This window comes from Anoplolepis gracilipes, chromosome 5, assembly GCF_047496725.1.
Source record: "Anoplolepis gracilipes chromosome 5, ASM4749672v1, whole genome shotgun sequence".
NCBI lineage: Eukaryota > Metazoa > Arthropoda > Insecta > Hymenoptera > Formicidae > Anoplolepis > Anoplolepis gracilipes.
Window position 1 is genome coordinate 14,503,613 of NC_132974.1, and position 16,388 is coordinate 14,520,000.

General features: G+C 29.0%; 3 protein-coding genes and 1 long non-coding RNA gene across 11 annotated transcripts in view; 3 read left to right on the forward strand and 1 right to left on the reverse strand.

The window, feature by feature from the left end:
* Positions 1-5,370, forward strand: part of Secs (Sec synthetase) — a 9,036-nt gene extending 3,666 nt beyond the window's left edge. For all 5 annotated transcript variants that reach the window (XM_072893274.1, XM_072893273.1, XM_072893270.1 and 2 more), the window contains exons 4-6: positions 113-488; positions 735-1,231; positions 1,521-5,370. In XM_072893274.1, coding sequence (XP_072749375.1) covers positions 113-488; positions 735-1,231; positions 1,521-1,786 — 1,139 coding nt within the window. In that variant the 3' untranslated portion in view covers positions 1,787-5,370. The remainder of the gene's footprint in view (positions 1-112; positions 489-734; positions 1,232-1,520) is intronic.
* Positions 5,371-6,455: 1,085 nt separating this feature from the next.
* On the forward strand, positions 6,456-12,075 carry Gcs1 (mannosyl-oligosaccharide glucosidase). Of its 4 annotated transcripts, none has more exons than XM_072892543.1 (6): positions 6,456-6,712; positions 6,973-7,060; positions 7,536-7,577; positions 7,646-7,853; positions 8,996-9,182; positions 9,260-12,075. In XM_072892543.1, the coding sequence occupies exons 5-6, from the start codon at positions 9,103-9,105 to the stop codon at positions 11,313-11,315; spliced, it is 2,136 nt and encodes a 711-aa protein (XP_072748644.1). In that variant the 5' UTR covers positions 6,456-6,712; positions 6,973-7,060; positions 7,536-7,577; positions 7,646-7,853; positions 8,996-9,102; the 3' UTR covers positions 11,316-12,075. The 4 variants fall into 4 exon arrangements, with proteins under 4 accessions (XP_072748644.1, XP_072748643.1, XP_072748641.1 ...); XM_072892540.1 differs by having other exon boundaries at positions 6,463-6,712; positions 7,646-7,857; XM_072892541.1 differs by lacking the exon at positions 6,973-7,060 and having other exon boundaries at positions 6,463-6,712; positions 7,646-7,857.
* Positions 11,962-12,353, reverse strand: LOC140665934 (uncharacterized). The gene is made up of 2 exons (XR_012046676.1): positions 12,103-12,353; positions 11,962-12,037 (listed from the first exon to the last, which is right to left on the reverse strand). It is a non-coding gene; the product is annotated as an uncharacterized lncRNA (long non-coding RNA).
* Positions 12,354-13,013: 660 nt separating this feature from the next.
* Arp1 (Actin-related protein 1) overlaps positions 13,014-16,388 on the forward strand; it is a 3,962-nt gene continuing 587 nt past the window's right edge. The window contains exons 1-7 of the mRNA XM_072892550.1: positions 13,014-13,221; positions 13,597-13,661; positions 14,240-14,566; positions 14,819-15,128; positions 15,228-15,401; positions 15,522-15,584; positions 15,710-16,388. The exon at positions 15,710-16,388 is cut by the window's right edge and continues 587 nt beyond it. Of these exons, the coding sequence (XP_072748651.1) occupies positions 13,174-13,221; positions 13,597-13,661; positions 14,240-14,566; positions 14,819-15,128; positions 15,228-15,401; positions 15,522-15,584; positions 15,710-15,853 (1,131 nt within the window). The 5' untranslated portion in view covers positions 13,014-13,173 and the 3' untranslated portion in view covers positions 15,854-16,388. The remainder of the gene's footprint in view (positions 13,222-13,596; positions 13,662-14,239; positions 14,567-14,818; positions 15,129-15,227; positions 15,402-15,521; positions 15,585-15,709) is intronic.

Consider the following 16,388-nt stretch of genomic DNA (forward strand, 5'->3'; position numbering starts at 1 on the left):
GTTTTATCGTTGAGAGCTATATACATTGAAAAAAGATAATTTTTATTATTAATCTAATATTAAGTAAATTTTACATATCTCTAACAAAAATATATATATCTTTTGATTGCAGGAGTGAAGAGTATAGCAGGTTGCTTTCTATCGCCGATGGCTACAGGAATGAGCCTAGTTTTATGTATGCTAACGCTTAAGCAAGACAGACCACGAGCGAAATATGTTTTATGGCCTAGAATTGATCAAAAATCTAGCTTTAAATCTATAATCACAGCTGGCTTAGAACCTATTGTTATTGAGATGCAAATAATAGGAGACGAATTGAAAACTGATATGCAAAGACTCGAGGCTCAAATGGCAGCTTTGGGGGAAAGTGTCGCTTGTGTACTTTCGACAACTAGTTGTTTTGCGCCCAGAGCATGCGACTCTGTGGATGCTATCGCGGCCCTCTGCAGTCAATATAATATACCGCATTTAGTAAATAATGCATATGGGTAAGTGAAAAGATGTACGAGTGCTTTTTACGATTTTTTTTCTATTTTCCTACTTTGATATTTTGGTACTAAAGTAATTAATGTTATTTTTTCATTTTTATTTCAAACTATACAATATTTTTTATTCGAAAATGACGTAATGTTATTGGCTATTTTAGTTTGAATATTACAGAATAAATTAACAGAATAAATTCTGATTAAAAATTATTTTACTAACAAAAATATATTGCACTATATTCCTAAAAGCTTGCAGAGTACAAGATGCATGCATCTCATACAAGAAGCATCGAGAAAGGGTCGTGTAGATGCCTTTGTTCAAAGTACGGACAAGAACTTTCTAGTTCCCGTGGGTGGTGCTATCATAGGCTCCTTTGATAAGAATCTTTTGGATCGCATATCGAAAATGTATCCGGGACGTGCAAGTGCGAGTTCCGTTATGGACGTAATGATAACACTCTTGAGTCTTGGAATGGCAGGGTACAAACAATTGATTGCTCAACGTAAGGAAATGTATTCTTATCTGAAAGAGGAATTGGGAAAATTAGCAACGAGGCATGGAGAAAGGCTGTTGGATACTAAGGGCAATCCGATATCCATGGCTATGACTCTTCAATGTCTAAGTCATCAACACGATAACAAGCAAGTTACTATACTAGGGTCAATGCTATTTCTGCGTAACATTAGTGGTACTAGAGTAATAACGACAACAGATTCTAAGCACATTGTTTCACATAAATTTGAAGGTACATATTTTATATAAAATATAAAATATAATTTATTATATGATAATGTTTTAAGAATACATTTACAAAACTTCTTTGGATATATATGTATATAATATATTTTTTCACATATATACATGTAGACATGTACAATTATATCTATCATATATTTATATAGAAAAATATCATTAAATATAGTGTATAATATAATTGAACAGTTATTTTAATTTAATTTCTGTATATTTTAATTTTTTGCCAAAGATAATATTTCAATTTCATAATATGTATTTTTTTCCAATTGTTAAAATAGGCTGGGGTGCACACAACAGCAATTACAGAGTCCCGTATCTAACTGCTGCAGCGGCATTAGGTATGAAGAGATCTGATGTGGATGCATTTATACAAAGATTGGATAAAGCTTTAACAAAAGTAAGGAGGCGTTCAGCGCCAGTAACGCCCACCGCCTCACTCGCCGGTTCTAGTATCAATGGAGATGCAGGTGGTACTGGTGGACCAGGAGAATCTAGCACAGCCTCGACTAGCCGTGCAAGTAGCAAAGATAGTTTGAGAAAATGAACCGTAATCAACGCAACTGGCCAGTCTAACCAGCATATTAATATCAATTTGTAAGTAGTTTATTACTTACAAATTGGTATCCATAGCATGTTTCTGAGAAATTCTGAGTAATTTGGAATAAAATCCTTTATTTGTATGTTATATAAAATTTGAAACAACATTCAAAATTTCAAGCTTTTTCGAATTTTATGGAAAATTATGTAACATAAACATTTCCTGTACAAAAGGGATACAAAAGAGAAACATATGAAAAAATTTCTCTTTTTAAAGCATGATAATGAAACAATATTAATTACCGAATTCAATGAAACAGTGATTTACATCCATTTTCATAGACACATGCTAGATACAAATGTGCTGATTTGACTGACCATTTGCGTTGAGATATCGTCAATTTAAACTATATAACAGAAAGGGTGAATTGTGTTTCAAACATTCAAAGAGATCATCAGAGGATTTTGAGAAAAAGGAAAAGTAAAAAAAGAGAGGAAACACGTGAAGGATATTAGGATATTCTTATGGCTCTATTTCACAAGAGATTTAAGTGATAGCGCTGGCCGCCGATTTTAATAAAATTAATAATGTGTTCTTTGTTGAAATGTATATGCTATTTATTTGTTAACAAAAAACTAATATAAACAAAAAATATAGGGAATGCTGAATTCTTATATTTAATTTTCTTTTCATAAAGACATAAGAGAGAGAGAGAGAAAGATAGAAAACATGTATTAACCAAAATAAATGGTATACTTGCGTGCTTTATAAATCTTTCTTTTTTTTTTAAGGAACAACTATAAAACTTACAATTCTATCAATATATGTAGCAATATTCATTATTCACTCATTGTTTATGATATGTATTATGATTATATTATGTATATTGAAAACTTTCGATTTTCAAAGTTCTTTCTCACCAGTATAATAGAATTAATTTTTTTTATTAATTAATTATTAATTTTTATATCATATATAATTTATCTTTAAATGTAGAAACTTTGCACATAAAATCAATTTCTTTTCCTTCTTATTGAAACAGAGAATATTTGTGTTTATAACATTAGAGTAAAAAAAACATATTATCTGTGAAAAAAAGAAAGCCGTAGTGAAATGTGGAAATTATACACTATTATTATAGGAAAGTACATGACAAAATTTAGGGGTGCATAGGATACACAGTGACACAACATAATATACGAAAATGTTGCATTGAATTTACAGAAAAAAAAACTGTAATATTTTGGTATATATAGACATTATATATGTTGGTTTGTTCCAAAAATGATAAGAATTTGGAACATAATTGTGTATAATTGTTTTGTTTTCAATGCAGATAGTGTTATTTTAATTTGTACTGTTGTATATTGTAATAAATAGAGTGTGTGTGTGTGTGTGTGTGTGTGTGTGTGCGCGCACACACACACACACACACACATATATATATATCTCTTTCTGAGTTAGAGGAGTATGTTATGTGAATATATTGTTTGAAATATTAAGCACACAATTTGCAAACAAATTGATAACATCAATATATCAGTACACTCCAACTAATTTACATTTATATACATATTTATTCAGACACAAATTTATACATACAAAAAAAGATAATTCATATTTGCACAATTTATTGCATATAAAGAATAGTTTATTTAAAGTTTTACGCAAGTTAGAAAAGTATATATTAAAGTTGTATTTATAAATATTTAGTGAGAGAAGAAATGAAGGAGAAAAAAGAAATTGATAGTGGGATTTTACACACACACTATACACGCACGCATATATATTATACATAAACACATACATAATTCCCCTATCAATATTCATATTAATATTGTTAAAATTTTATCAAACATATATAATTTATGTGCCTAACACACACTTTCTTTCTTAGATTAGATATGTGTGTATTAATTATTTGTATTATATCGTTAAAATTTTTGTATAGAGATTATACATTTTATGTGTACATTTAACAGTATAAAATTATCATTAGTATCTGATTCATATATTAATACAACAGTGCACGATCCTAAATTGTCAAAATTTTCGAAATATATTATTATTAAGAGCAAAAAAAAGCAGCAGTGATACACAAATTAGCATTTAATTGAACGCTTAGTTGTGATAGCTTATTAAGATGACAAATGTTAATCGAGATTTGGTGAGAGAAGCTCCTAGTAATAATTATCATTATTCGATACCCTACTAATAATTATAGATTTATATTCCTAAATTAATTACACTATTGTCACTATGTCATTTATAAAAAAAGAAACACTTCTTTTATATATACATATATATCTATAAGTACACTTTTATTCTAAAATTTGTTGATACTACAATTTGCAGATTGTTCTATATTCTTACCTAGCCATTTTTTTATCCACTGTGTTTGGATTTATATACATATTGTATAGGTATATAGCTATATTATATTGCATATATTCCGCCGCCTCCCTTCCTTTTTAAGTTAAATTAAATATTTCCTTTCAATTGTTTATTTTCATCTCACAAGAATGAATATTATATATGCAGAAGAATTTAAAATGTAGTAAAAGAAATTGTTATAAGAGATGATCGTATATATAATGCTACAATAGGAGAAATATGTACACTGATATTATATTATTTAATAAAGAAGAATATATATGTATGTAAACATTTATATATATATATATATATATATATATATATATATATATATATATATATATGTTTATATGCAATACACATGAATGTAGAGCAATCTTTATATCAAGCAGTTCATCTTGATGTATTCAAATGCTCTATTAGAAAAATTATTAATTAATTTGTATTAATTTATACATTGCACATTTAAAGAATAACTTGTGTTATTTTATATATCTATTTAAAAAAACTTCTTATTTTACATATCACAAGGTATTGCATTTTCTTGAAGAATAATGAACAAATCACCCTATGTACATGTATATATACATATGCATATATATTTAATGATAGTAGATATTCTCTAGAACAACATATGATCTTATAACTGGTACTCGTAATATTCCTATGTAAATAAAAAAATCTATCATATTTGATTCACTTCCATTTTTCCACAGTTTGATTTTGTACAATGAACAGTTTATTTTTGTACACGTTGTTAAACCTTTCATCCAACAACGACATTTGTATGTGAGTTTAACTTTCTTTGTTAAGTTTCGCGCCTTACACTTGGTCATTTTTCACTCTACAATTATTGTCTTTTATAACGATAAATAATATTCTAACAGATAGACAGCGAATGTGTTGATTCAAAGCGCATTTACATCATGTTCTCATAAGAAATAATGTAAGGAGAGTAATATAAAAATATATGCCAACATCGATTCTTATAATATACATTTTATTATAATTTAGCATATATTGGTATGCATTATTGTGTGCGTGCAGCGTAACTAACAATAAGACTTATTGAATAAATATACACATACACACACACACACACACACACACACACACACACACACACACACACACACATGCAAACAAGAAAATTATTCACTGTGTTTTGACAAAGAAACATTTTGGTTTTTAATATATAATATATTTAAATAATACATTTTGCTGACATTGTATATACGCGGTTGTTTTAACAACAAGGTTTTTCATGGCTTATTTAAGATATGTACAAGTTTGACAGGCACATATATAATTAAGCTAAGCATACCATATACCTAGGCATTGATATATATATATTGCCTATTTGCCTATATATACATATATCACATATGCTATCATATATAATATATATATATAATAACAGTATCTTTTCGATCACAGATATATGTAGTTTATTATTATTTATATAAGACAATGTTTTCATGCATTCAAATATTTATGTAGAAAGTAAGTGAAAAAAGATGTACAGATAATTATTAGGTAACTATATGGAAAAATGAACAAATAATGAATGAAACTGATTAGCCAAATGAAAATGAAACAATAAGTTTTTCTCTCGAATTTTTATGCTTTTAGAAATTTATATTCTGTCTGATCTTTTTTTTTCATTTAACAATTTAAATTTAAAAGTTAAAAATTAAAAAGATAAGAGACGGTACGTGTGTGCTGAATATTAATCAAACAATAGAGAATATATACGTAAACAGCATAACGTACGAACTCTTCCCTAAATATGTGATTATATACATATACACACACATATATATATATATATTATATACATGTATATATATATATATATATATATATATATATATATATATATATATATATACTGTAATAGTAAACGCTTTATTTGTATAATATAATACTATTCTATTGGATAAATAAATGATATAAAAGCTATTAAGTAACATTTGGATGATTTAAAAGCTCTTTATTAATAATATATATATATATATATATATATATATATATATATATATATATATATATAGGTATATATATATTATATAGCGTTGTATTTATAGATTTATTATGTATCATTTTTGAACTTTTAGAATTTTATTTATTATAGAGTGAACTTTTTGAATGTTTTTATCAATGATCTTTTCTATACAAGATTAACATCATTTCTTATCTATTTAATGTATATATTAAAATACATTTTATATCCTTATCAGCATCCTTATTAAATATAGATATCAAAAATGCACCTGAGCTTAGCCTAGTCGATTTAAAGCGCGATATATGTATACATATATATATATATATATATACACACATGCATAAGGCATACATTGATAGCGTAACAACGGTAGAAGCATGAAAAAATTGTAAAGAATCCAAGTATTCACTTCATTTGTAGTTTACGGTGACATTCGCGCGGCTGTGATATACATTAAGTATTGAATAAGTAGATTTATCGTTTGTAAGTTATCATAGAATTTTTTGACACAACGTGTAAAGATCGGCGAGGGATAACCTAAATTGATATAGGTACGTGTCATATCGTCATGTGTCATATGTCTAAAAAAAGAGTAAATTTAAATGCTGTAGAGAATATTATGTCTTGTATTTTTTATTTCACTACGCAAAGTTTTTTTTACAATTCCTTGTGAACTTGAAATTACTTGTGATGTCTTTATTTAATTTATCTACTATTATAAAGTAACGCGTTATGTATGTCGTCATGTAGCGTTAAGCACGTGTATGTAGGAAAGTTAACATCAATTAACATTATCATATGATTGTACTAGGGCAACGAGAATTAAACGAGATTAATAGAGATCAGAGTGTCTAATAATCATGGTATAATTGATGAGAATTTTTTGTGTACGTAAAAACGTAAGTAGATATATTTTTTTTACTAGTTATGTGTATTTAGTGTTTAATGAAAATAATACATATATGTGTACATATAATTATATATAAACCTTAAATATCCGTGCATCTATATATGTAATGAGATGTAGATTTGTTCCTTGTTATTTTAATAAAATATACATTAAGCGTGTTGGAAATATTTTGTTGAAAATTATAATGAGAGAGAAAAGTTATTATATTTATTAATTATTTTTTTTTTAATCTTTGAACATAATGGCAACTTTTAATATAACTACAAGACAATAAAAAAAAGGAGATTAAAATAGAAAGATAATAAAGAGTCAGGAAAAGCATATTCTTCAAGATAAATAAAAATTCTGTTTAATTTTTAGAGCCATTTTATCGTGCTACAGTTTATTTTAGCTTTATGTATTGATTACATTTGATTTCATACATTCCATATGCCTGTAATATCCTTTAATCTTTTTTCTTTTAGATTACTTTACATATATCGCTCTATACGTGACTTGTTATAAAGGTATAAAATTAATGTGTATAAATGTAAAATGTATAAATTTATATTAATTAGTTATCTTTTTATTTCAGTGTAATGAAAATGGCAAGAAGCAAAATGCAAGAAAAACACACAAAGATAAAAGCTAAACTCGTAAATGCAAATTCTGCCAAGACAAGTAAAAGTTTACCGTTATCAATGAATTATATAATTGCTGCTGTATGTGTTACCATTGCAGCTTGGTTTGGATTCAAAGGATATCTTGAAACGAGAGTAAATACTCCATATAATGTAGAAAAGGCATGTAAATTATTAGTATAAATAATACAATCATGATTATGCTTGTTGTAAAAATAATTATGTTACAGATTAATATTTCTAAAAATACAAGAGATGGAGACTGATTGTTACATTGTAGCTTATTTTTTTTATTGATGTAAAAAATTATCTTTTATTCTTTTATTTATCATAAAATAGAAATGTATTAAAACTTAACTAGTACAAGGATGCGTGTGAAAATAATTTTTTTTTTAATTTAAGTAAAAACAAGTAGAATATCATATAAATTGAATAATTTTTTAAAATTTGTGCGAAAAGTTATGATGTGCCAATTTATTATAGTTAAAGTTTAACAAATTACAACGTGAAGAATAAAAAAATTTTTTTTTATCAAAAATAAAATGTTAATTTAAAACAAAACATTTGAAAATAAAATGATCAAAAGTTTCTATTTCTTATTTCACAATCAGTTTTAGAACTATTGATTTGTAACATACCGAAAAATATATTTAGCATATACAGAATGGGCTATATAAAGTATGAGAAGCCTAAATAATCCTAAAAATATTTGTTGAATCAAATGGTTGTTTATGATAAATTTTTATGTATTCAAAGGGCCTTTCTAACTATGAAAACGTAAAATCTCCCCTGCTTCTTCATAAAGGACAGGGAGTAACTTAATAATTTCAAATGGAATTTTCTATAAAATGTTATATATTTGGATTCTAAGAGAAAAAATAAGCAAATTTTATCTGAAACATTTGTTTGAAAAATGCTTCTGTATCAAAAATTATAAACAATTAACTTTTAAGTAGAGTACTCAAGTTAATGCTAAAACTATATAAATGAAATGAAAGACTTTATAGTTTTTTTTTTTAATTTATTAATTAAATGTTTGAACTGTTGAACATTTTCATCTGAACACTTGTTAATTCTTTCTACAAAATTTTGTAACTTCAAACAACATTTCTAACTCTGAATAACATCAGGATCATGCTATCATAAGCATCACTCATTCTTTGTTTCAAGTCTTCTTTCAATTCAAACATTTAATAAATTAAAAAAAAAAGAAACAAAAACAGATGTGGACCATCCTGTATATGTATAATCAAGTGTTTGTAGACTTAGAATATCAACTCGAATATTGTTTGAAAACTAGTTAGTTACCGCATCTGGCTTGGATGTTCCGGATAGATATTGGGGCACTTATAGATCCGGTGTATATTTTGGTTTAAAAACAAGAGAGCCGCATTCTTTGGTGACTGGTTTGATGTGGTATTTTCCACGTTTTCTACGGTATGACGGAAACGGATTTAGACATTGGTGCGACCAAGGTGATAAATTAGACAGGTACTGTAAGCAGAATCTTCTTAACTTGACTCGGATAAAAATTTTGCCGATACGGCTAATCAAAGTTTAAATGTCAGATATGCATGGCTGGAACATGATGGACGAACGTTTGGTGTTCAAGAAATAGTAGATAATTCTGTAGTTATAAGAACAACATTTGTCAAGAGACCTGGTGGATATCACGGTGGTGATTGGACCGCAAGAATTGCAGTATTGCCAGAAAAAGAGCACAATAAAAGGGAAGAAGTATCGCTATTATTTTATACAGCTATTGAGGAGAGCACAAAAGGTTGGATAAAGGCTAATCTAGGAGATTACAACCGCTTGACAGGAATAGAGGGAAACACGCAAGGATTAGGATCCTTCATTATAAATTTGAATTTAATAAATGGTACTGTAGAAGAACATTCCTTTCTAGCAACAGTCGCGTCTGGTCTAAATGTATTAAAAGAAACTGTTTTGCAAAATCTTCGCATTGCGACTGAAAAAGGATCTATGGAAAAACACGTAGTTTTAGCTGGTGAACAACTACTCTTATTGTCCGATGGAAAAAAGGAGGATCCAAATTTCATAGTAACTCAAGTAACAGGAAGAGTCCCTTTCGAGATTGAAGTTAGTTACGAATCTGGTAGCTTCAGTAATAGAATAGACAAACTAACAGGCAAGAACTACGACGAGGCTCTCGAGAAACAGAGACAATTATTTTCGAAAAAATTCGAGAGTGTTTTCAAATTAAAGTCCAAAGGATACGTAGACGACGAAATAACATTCGCAAAGATGGCACTCTCAAATCTCTTAGGTTCAATAGGTTATTTCTATGGAACTTCACAAGTACAAAGTACGTATACCCAGGAACCCGTGCCTTATTGGAAAGCACCTTTGTATACCGCTGTACCCAGCAGAAGTTTTTTTCCTCGTGGTTTTCTGTGGGACGAAGGTTTTCACGGTTTACTCATTTCAATCTGGGATATGGAGATAGAATTGGACATTATAAGTCATTGGTTCGATCTGATGAATATCGAGGGTTGGATCCCAAGAGAGATGATTTTGGGCCAGGAGGCTCTGGCTAAAGTGCCCGACGAATTTGTTACTCAAGTCAATACAAACGCTAATCCGCCCACATTCTTTTTAACGCTGGACTTTATACTCCAGCATAAAGAGCAGGAATTACTGAATTATAATTTTCAGTTGCTCGACAAATTATATCCACGATTACAGGCATGGTTCTCATGGTTCAATGTCACGCAAGTCGGTAATCTACCTGGCACATACAGATGGCGAGGTAGAGACGGGACGACTAATAGAGAATTGAATCCCAAAACGCTCACATCGGGTCTGGACGATTACCCTAGGGCTTCTCATCCGAATGTCGACGAACGTCACGTCGATTTACGTTGCTGGATCGCGTTCGCCGCTCGAGTTATGGCTAGAATCGCTGAAGCATTGAATTACTCTGCTGAAAAATATGAAGAAACATTACAGTATCTATCCGACAACAACTTGTTGAACAAACTGCATTGGTCATCGAATACACAAGTTTATTCCGATTATGGCTTACATACCGATAAAGTAGTCTTACGGAAATCCGTATTACCATCTCAAAAACAGCGAGCTCATACGCAATCTTTGGAAATGATACGCGTCGTATTGGAGGATCCGTCTTTTAAATACGTCGATACAACCTTTGGATACGTATCGCTGTTTCCTTTCATTCTGCAGCTCATCGAGCCTGACTCACCACAATTGGGGAAGATATTGCAAGATCTACGGGATCCCGATTTGTTGTGGACCAAATATGGATTGCGCTCGCTCGCGAAAACATCGCCGCTATACATGAAATACAATACTGAACACGACGGGCCTTACTGGCGCGGTCCTATCTGGATAAATCTCAATTATTTGACGGTACGGGCCGCGTATTATTACTCTAACGTGAATGGTGTATATCAAGAAAGCGCGAAGAAGATATATGAAGAGTTGAGAAAGAATTTAATACAAAATATTATTAAGCAATATAAGAAAAGTGGATACTTGTGGGAAAATTATGATAGCGCCGATGGAGAAGGTAGAGGAAGTCACCCTTTCACTGGTTGGACTTCCTTGGTTGTATTACTTATGGCAGAAATATATTAGATATTTTCTAACGCGTGTGGACGCTACTATATGCGTGTGTGTATATATATGTATGTAAATGTATGTATGTATTGTATATGTGTGTATGTATACATATACATACACATATATATATATATATATATATATATATATATATATATATATATTTTGTTTAATCTTATCATTAGAAACTTTTTTACCAAAAGTGGAATCAAAAAATGTTATAAAGTGTTTGTTTTTGATTAAAATTATTAATTTTATCTATAGCACTACTATATATGTGCTAGACATAGAAATTTAAATTAAGACAAAAGAGAAAATATCAATTACACAATTATATATATTAATATATGTATATAATTGTATAATTATACACTGTTTATGTAATTTATATAAATACTTGTATTTTTTTCTATATATAAATTATACAAATAGTGTAATTATACAACTTTATATGTATATTATTATCTTTTATATTGTCATTAGGAGAGAGAGAGTGAGATAGAGAGAGAGAGAGAGAGCGAGAGAGAGAGAGAGAGAGAGAGAGAGAGAGAATATTGCTATGTTATTTGAAAGAAAAGCACTTAAGACTACAGAGATGCATATAGAGCATTTATAATTTGTAAAGATAATGTATAATATTGTATTATATTATCTGAGATTCTCCCCTTTTTCCTTCTTCCTTTTCTTTCTGTGCTTAGTCTTTCTTCCTCCTTCCTTATTCTCTTCCTGTCTCTTTTCTTAAAATAGTATTTAAATATAATAATAATAATAATAATATTATAGATGTTTTTTTATGCAGTACCATATTGTAGCTGAATAGAATATTATTCTGTATCCATATTGAAATATATTGATAAAATTTTTTTTTTTTTTATATATACAGATTTTGTTTTAATAATATTATTAGTATGCGTAAACTTGCACACATTTGGTAAAATATTGTTTTATTAGAAAAGAAGTAAATCTATGCTGATTAGAAAGAGATAACAATATCGCTAACGCTAAATAATTTTCCACTGGATATTTACCATTTACAGTAATAGAGATGCCAATAATTTATTCTAAGGGCGATTCCACAATAGCTGTCGGATGTCGGAAGAGTTGACCAATCATATTCGATTATTCTTCTCTAAAGTCAACTTACGACAGCTATTGTGGAATCACCCTAAGGGCTTCTGCTCTTCAAGCCAATCAATCTTTTGCTCTTATGCAAAAGATATAAAATGATTGGCTACCGCGTTGTGTTTTGGCGCGCGGCAAGCGTTTCCGCGTCCTGTGGGCAGAAGCTTATAGGCTAATATTTACAAGTTTAAGATTACATTCGGCCATCTGATTGGCTGAACGGAGTCTTTAAGCTCGTATCAGATTACGCATTGAAGATTAAAGATTAGAATTTGACTAATCAGAACAAAAAGAACTAAAATTGCTTTGTTCTGATTGGTCAAATTTCAATTTTACTCTTCAATGCGTAGTCTGATACGGGCTTAACACAGTTGTCCACTAGTGTGAGTGAGAAACACTGATATTTTCTCTCTCACACTAGTGGACACTGTCTTACGTCTTGCTGGAAAGCTCCCCTAGACTTCTATTGGATTGGAAGGAAAAAGATACTCTTTGCAGCCAATAAAGAATAGACCTATAAAGTTCACTGATCTTATCAAATTTTATTTTGTAGTTGGTACTCCTGCTTGGGACGCACCTCTCACTTCTCACTTCGGGGGATCGCTGATGACTCCCTTCAGATGTCTGCAGACGCCTTGTCTTGCTTCGATTAGTGGTGATCGGTACATGTTGACAAGTATACGCTTCTGTAAGATTACGATCGTGACTCCTTGATTAAAATAAAATCGTGTAGTCGCTTCTATTTCGAATTATGGAACCATACGACGTAATCGTCAATCAACCGGTGGTTATTGATAACGTAAGTACTTGCCGTCCAATTTCTCTCGTATCCACGCTACCATAAGAGAGTGAAGTAAGGGAGAGAAAGAGAGAGAGAGGGAGAGAAAGAGAAAAAGCGATGTGTCAAACTTCATTGAACAATGTCGTTCGTCATCAACATAAAAAAGGATATAATTTTCACTTAAAAGGATACGACGTTTTTATCTCTTAGTTTCTATTTATATTAAATTCTGATTGCAAGCAAAAATGCTGTTAAGAATTATTATCGATATTATATCAACGATTCAATCCATGATTTCAACGGGATATATGCAAATTCTCTCTCTCTTTCCCTATTTTAGGATTAAAAGTGTTATTGTTACAATATGTATGATTCTCTGTTTGTTTTGTTTAGGGATCAGGTGTGATTAAAGCAGGGTTTGCAGGTGACCAGATACCAAAATGCAGATTTCCAAACTAGTAAGCATTAAAGAGAATACAAAGAATATTAATTAATATTTATGACAGTGTTGCTTGTATTTGACTAATTGATAGATAGCAAGCTGTTTTAATAACATAAAATGTATGTTTTTATTATAAGAACAAACTATCTTTATAGCAAAAAATGTTATTGATGTTTGAACATTTAAATCAATTATAATTTAAGGAGTACAATCGTAATATATTGTCGTAATACTCCAATTTGCATAGAAAATGATATGCTTTGTTAAATAATAATAAATTAAAATTTCTAATTTATTGTTAGACAAGATACCTTCAACATTATTAAAATAACTTGCTATCTGTAAAAGATACATACACATACATATGCATATATATATATATATATATATATATATATATATATACATACATATATACATATATATATTTTTATTTAGGATATATTTTTATATAGGATATATATACAGATTATGTATATCCTTAATAAACTGTATAAAATTTAATAAACTATACTTTATTATTTTCAATTTGTACAATGATTTGTAATACTGACATTAGTTAACATAAAAAATTAATGCATAATCTTTCTTTAGTATTGGGAGGCCAAAACATGTACGTGTTATGGCTGGTGCTTTAGAAGGAGATCTGTTTGTGGGTCCAATAGCAGAAGAGCATCGTGGCCTTTTATCCCTTCGATATCCAATGGAACATGGCATAGTCACAGATTGGAATGATATGGAACGTATTTGGTCTTATGTTTATAGTAAAGATCAGTTAGCAACATTCAGTGAAGAGCATCCCGTCTTACTTACAGAAGCACCTTTAAATCCAAGAAAGAATCGTGAAAAGGCAGCTGAAATATTTTTTGAAACTTTTAATGTTCCGGCCTTATTTGTTTCTATGCAAGCTGTACTTAGCTTGTAAGTAAATCTTTTAGAATAAGCAGGAAAAATATAATTTGCAAGTGATTTCTTTACTTATTTAAATTTACATGATCTTGTAGTTATGCTACATTTTTAACAATCAAGATTTTTTTTATCTATAACTATACATATATTATTTATCTTCTTTATTTACTAAAGTTAATCCTTTTTTTGTTAATTTGAAGATTTTTAACAAATAAATGTAACAAGAGAGAGATTATATTATATCTTTTATTATTTATTATACAGATATGCAACAGGTAGAACAACAGGAGTAGTTTTAGATGCTGGAGATGGTGTTACGCATGCTGTACCTATTTATGAAGGTTTTGCTATGCCTCATAGTATAATGCGAGTTGATATAGCAGGACGTGATGTTACAAAGCATCTTAAATTACTTTTACGTAAGGAAGGTATTAATTTCAAGACTACAGCAGAATTTGAAATTGTCAGAATAATTAAAGAGCGAGCGTGCTACCTTGCTAGCAATCCACAAAAAGAAGAAACAATAGAAACGGAGAAATTTCAATATTTGTTACCTGATGGCAGGCACTTGGAGGTAATAATATTGGTCCAAAAAAATATTTAATTATACGGAATAAAATATATGTAATATTACTTTAAATTAACTATTCTCATTTGTAAATATTTAATATAGATTGGTCCCGCACGATTTAGAGCTCCCGAAGTGTTGTTTAGACCAGATCTGATAGGTGAAGAATGTGAAGGCCTTCATGAAGTATTAACATACTCCATTCAGAAGTCCGATTTGGATTTGAGAAAAGTTTTATTTCAAAATATTGTACTTTCCGGAGGATCAACGCTATTTCGCGTAAGCAGAAAAATTTTATATTCTCATTATTATTAATGCATTTATTAGTACATTTTGCAAAAAGAAAAACAATATATAACAAAATTTGCAATAATATAATATAATTTTCGCACATCTTAGGGTTTTGGTGATAGATTATTGTCGGAAATTCGTAGGATGTCACCAAAAGACATTAAAATAAGGGTAAGAAAACAATCAGTAAGATAAAGAGCGAAAATAACATAAATTTTAAGTAAATATAAAAAAATTGACAATGCAGTATATTTATAGTATTATATAAGTATGTACATATATTTTTGTTACAACAGATATCTGCACCTCAAGAACGATTATATAGCACTTGGATTGGTGGTTCCATTTTGGCTTCTTTAGACACTTTTAAGAAAATGTGGGTGAGTAAAAGAGAGTTTGATGAAGATGGTATACGGGCTATTCATCGTAAGACATTTTGAATTTAGTTTAAAGAATCTTGCGAAAGTGATATATCGCGTATAATTTTATTATACTACAATATGAAATAATGGCACACTTGGCACAATAACAAAATGTATTGTGACAAATATATTCTTCATTATTTATTTAGATAATCGCACGCGCGCGCCTGTATAATGTTTATATAATATTTCAAGAGATTATTATTTCTGCATTTCTAATCATAATTAATAATAATATTTTTATGATCTCTGATTAAACATATTGTTGTTATTTGAGTTTTGCCATATGAATCTATATTATGTTGAATTATGATGTTAGAATTATATGAATTTTCCTCTTGCAATATATGTATATATAAAATTTTTTAAATATTTTTTGTATATAACTATTTGCATTCAATAATTTACATTAGTGAAATATATATATATATATATATATATATATATTTCTTTTTTAGTTTGTACATTAATAAATAATCACAAAACTTGATTAATTGCTATAAAGTTTATTTTTCAAAGAATAATAAAAAAAATAGGAACTCTTGATATATTT

Bases quoted from the DNA above. Each gene is read 5' to 3' on its own strand.
- Gcs1 (XM_072892542.1), top strand. From the start codon at position 7,650: ATGAAAATGGCAAGAAGCAAAATGCAAGAAAAACACACAAAGATAAAA. The intron at 7,858-8,995 runs GTAAATTATTAG...AAAACTAGTTAG, and splicing joins ATATAATGTAGAAAAGGCAT to TTACCGCATCTGGCTTGGAT. The intron at 9,183-9,259 runs GTACTGTAAGCA...TTTAAATGTCAG, and splicing joins CAAGGTGATAAATTAGACAG to ATATGCATGGCTGGAACATG.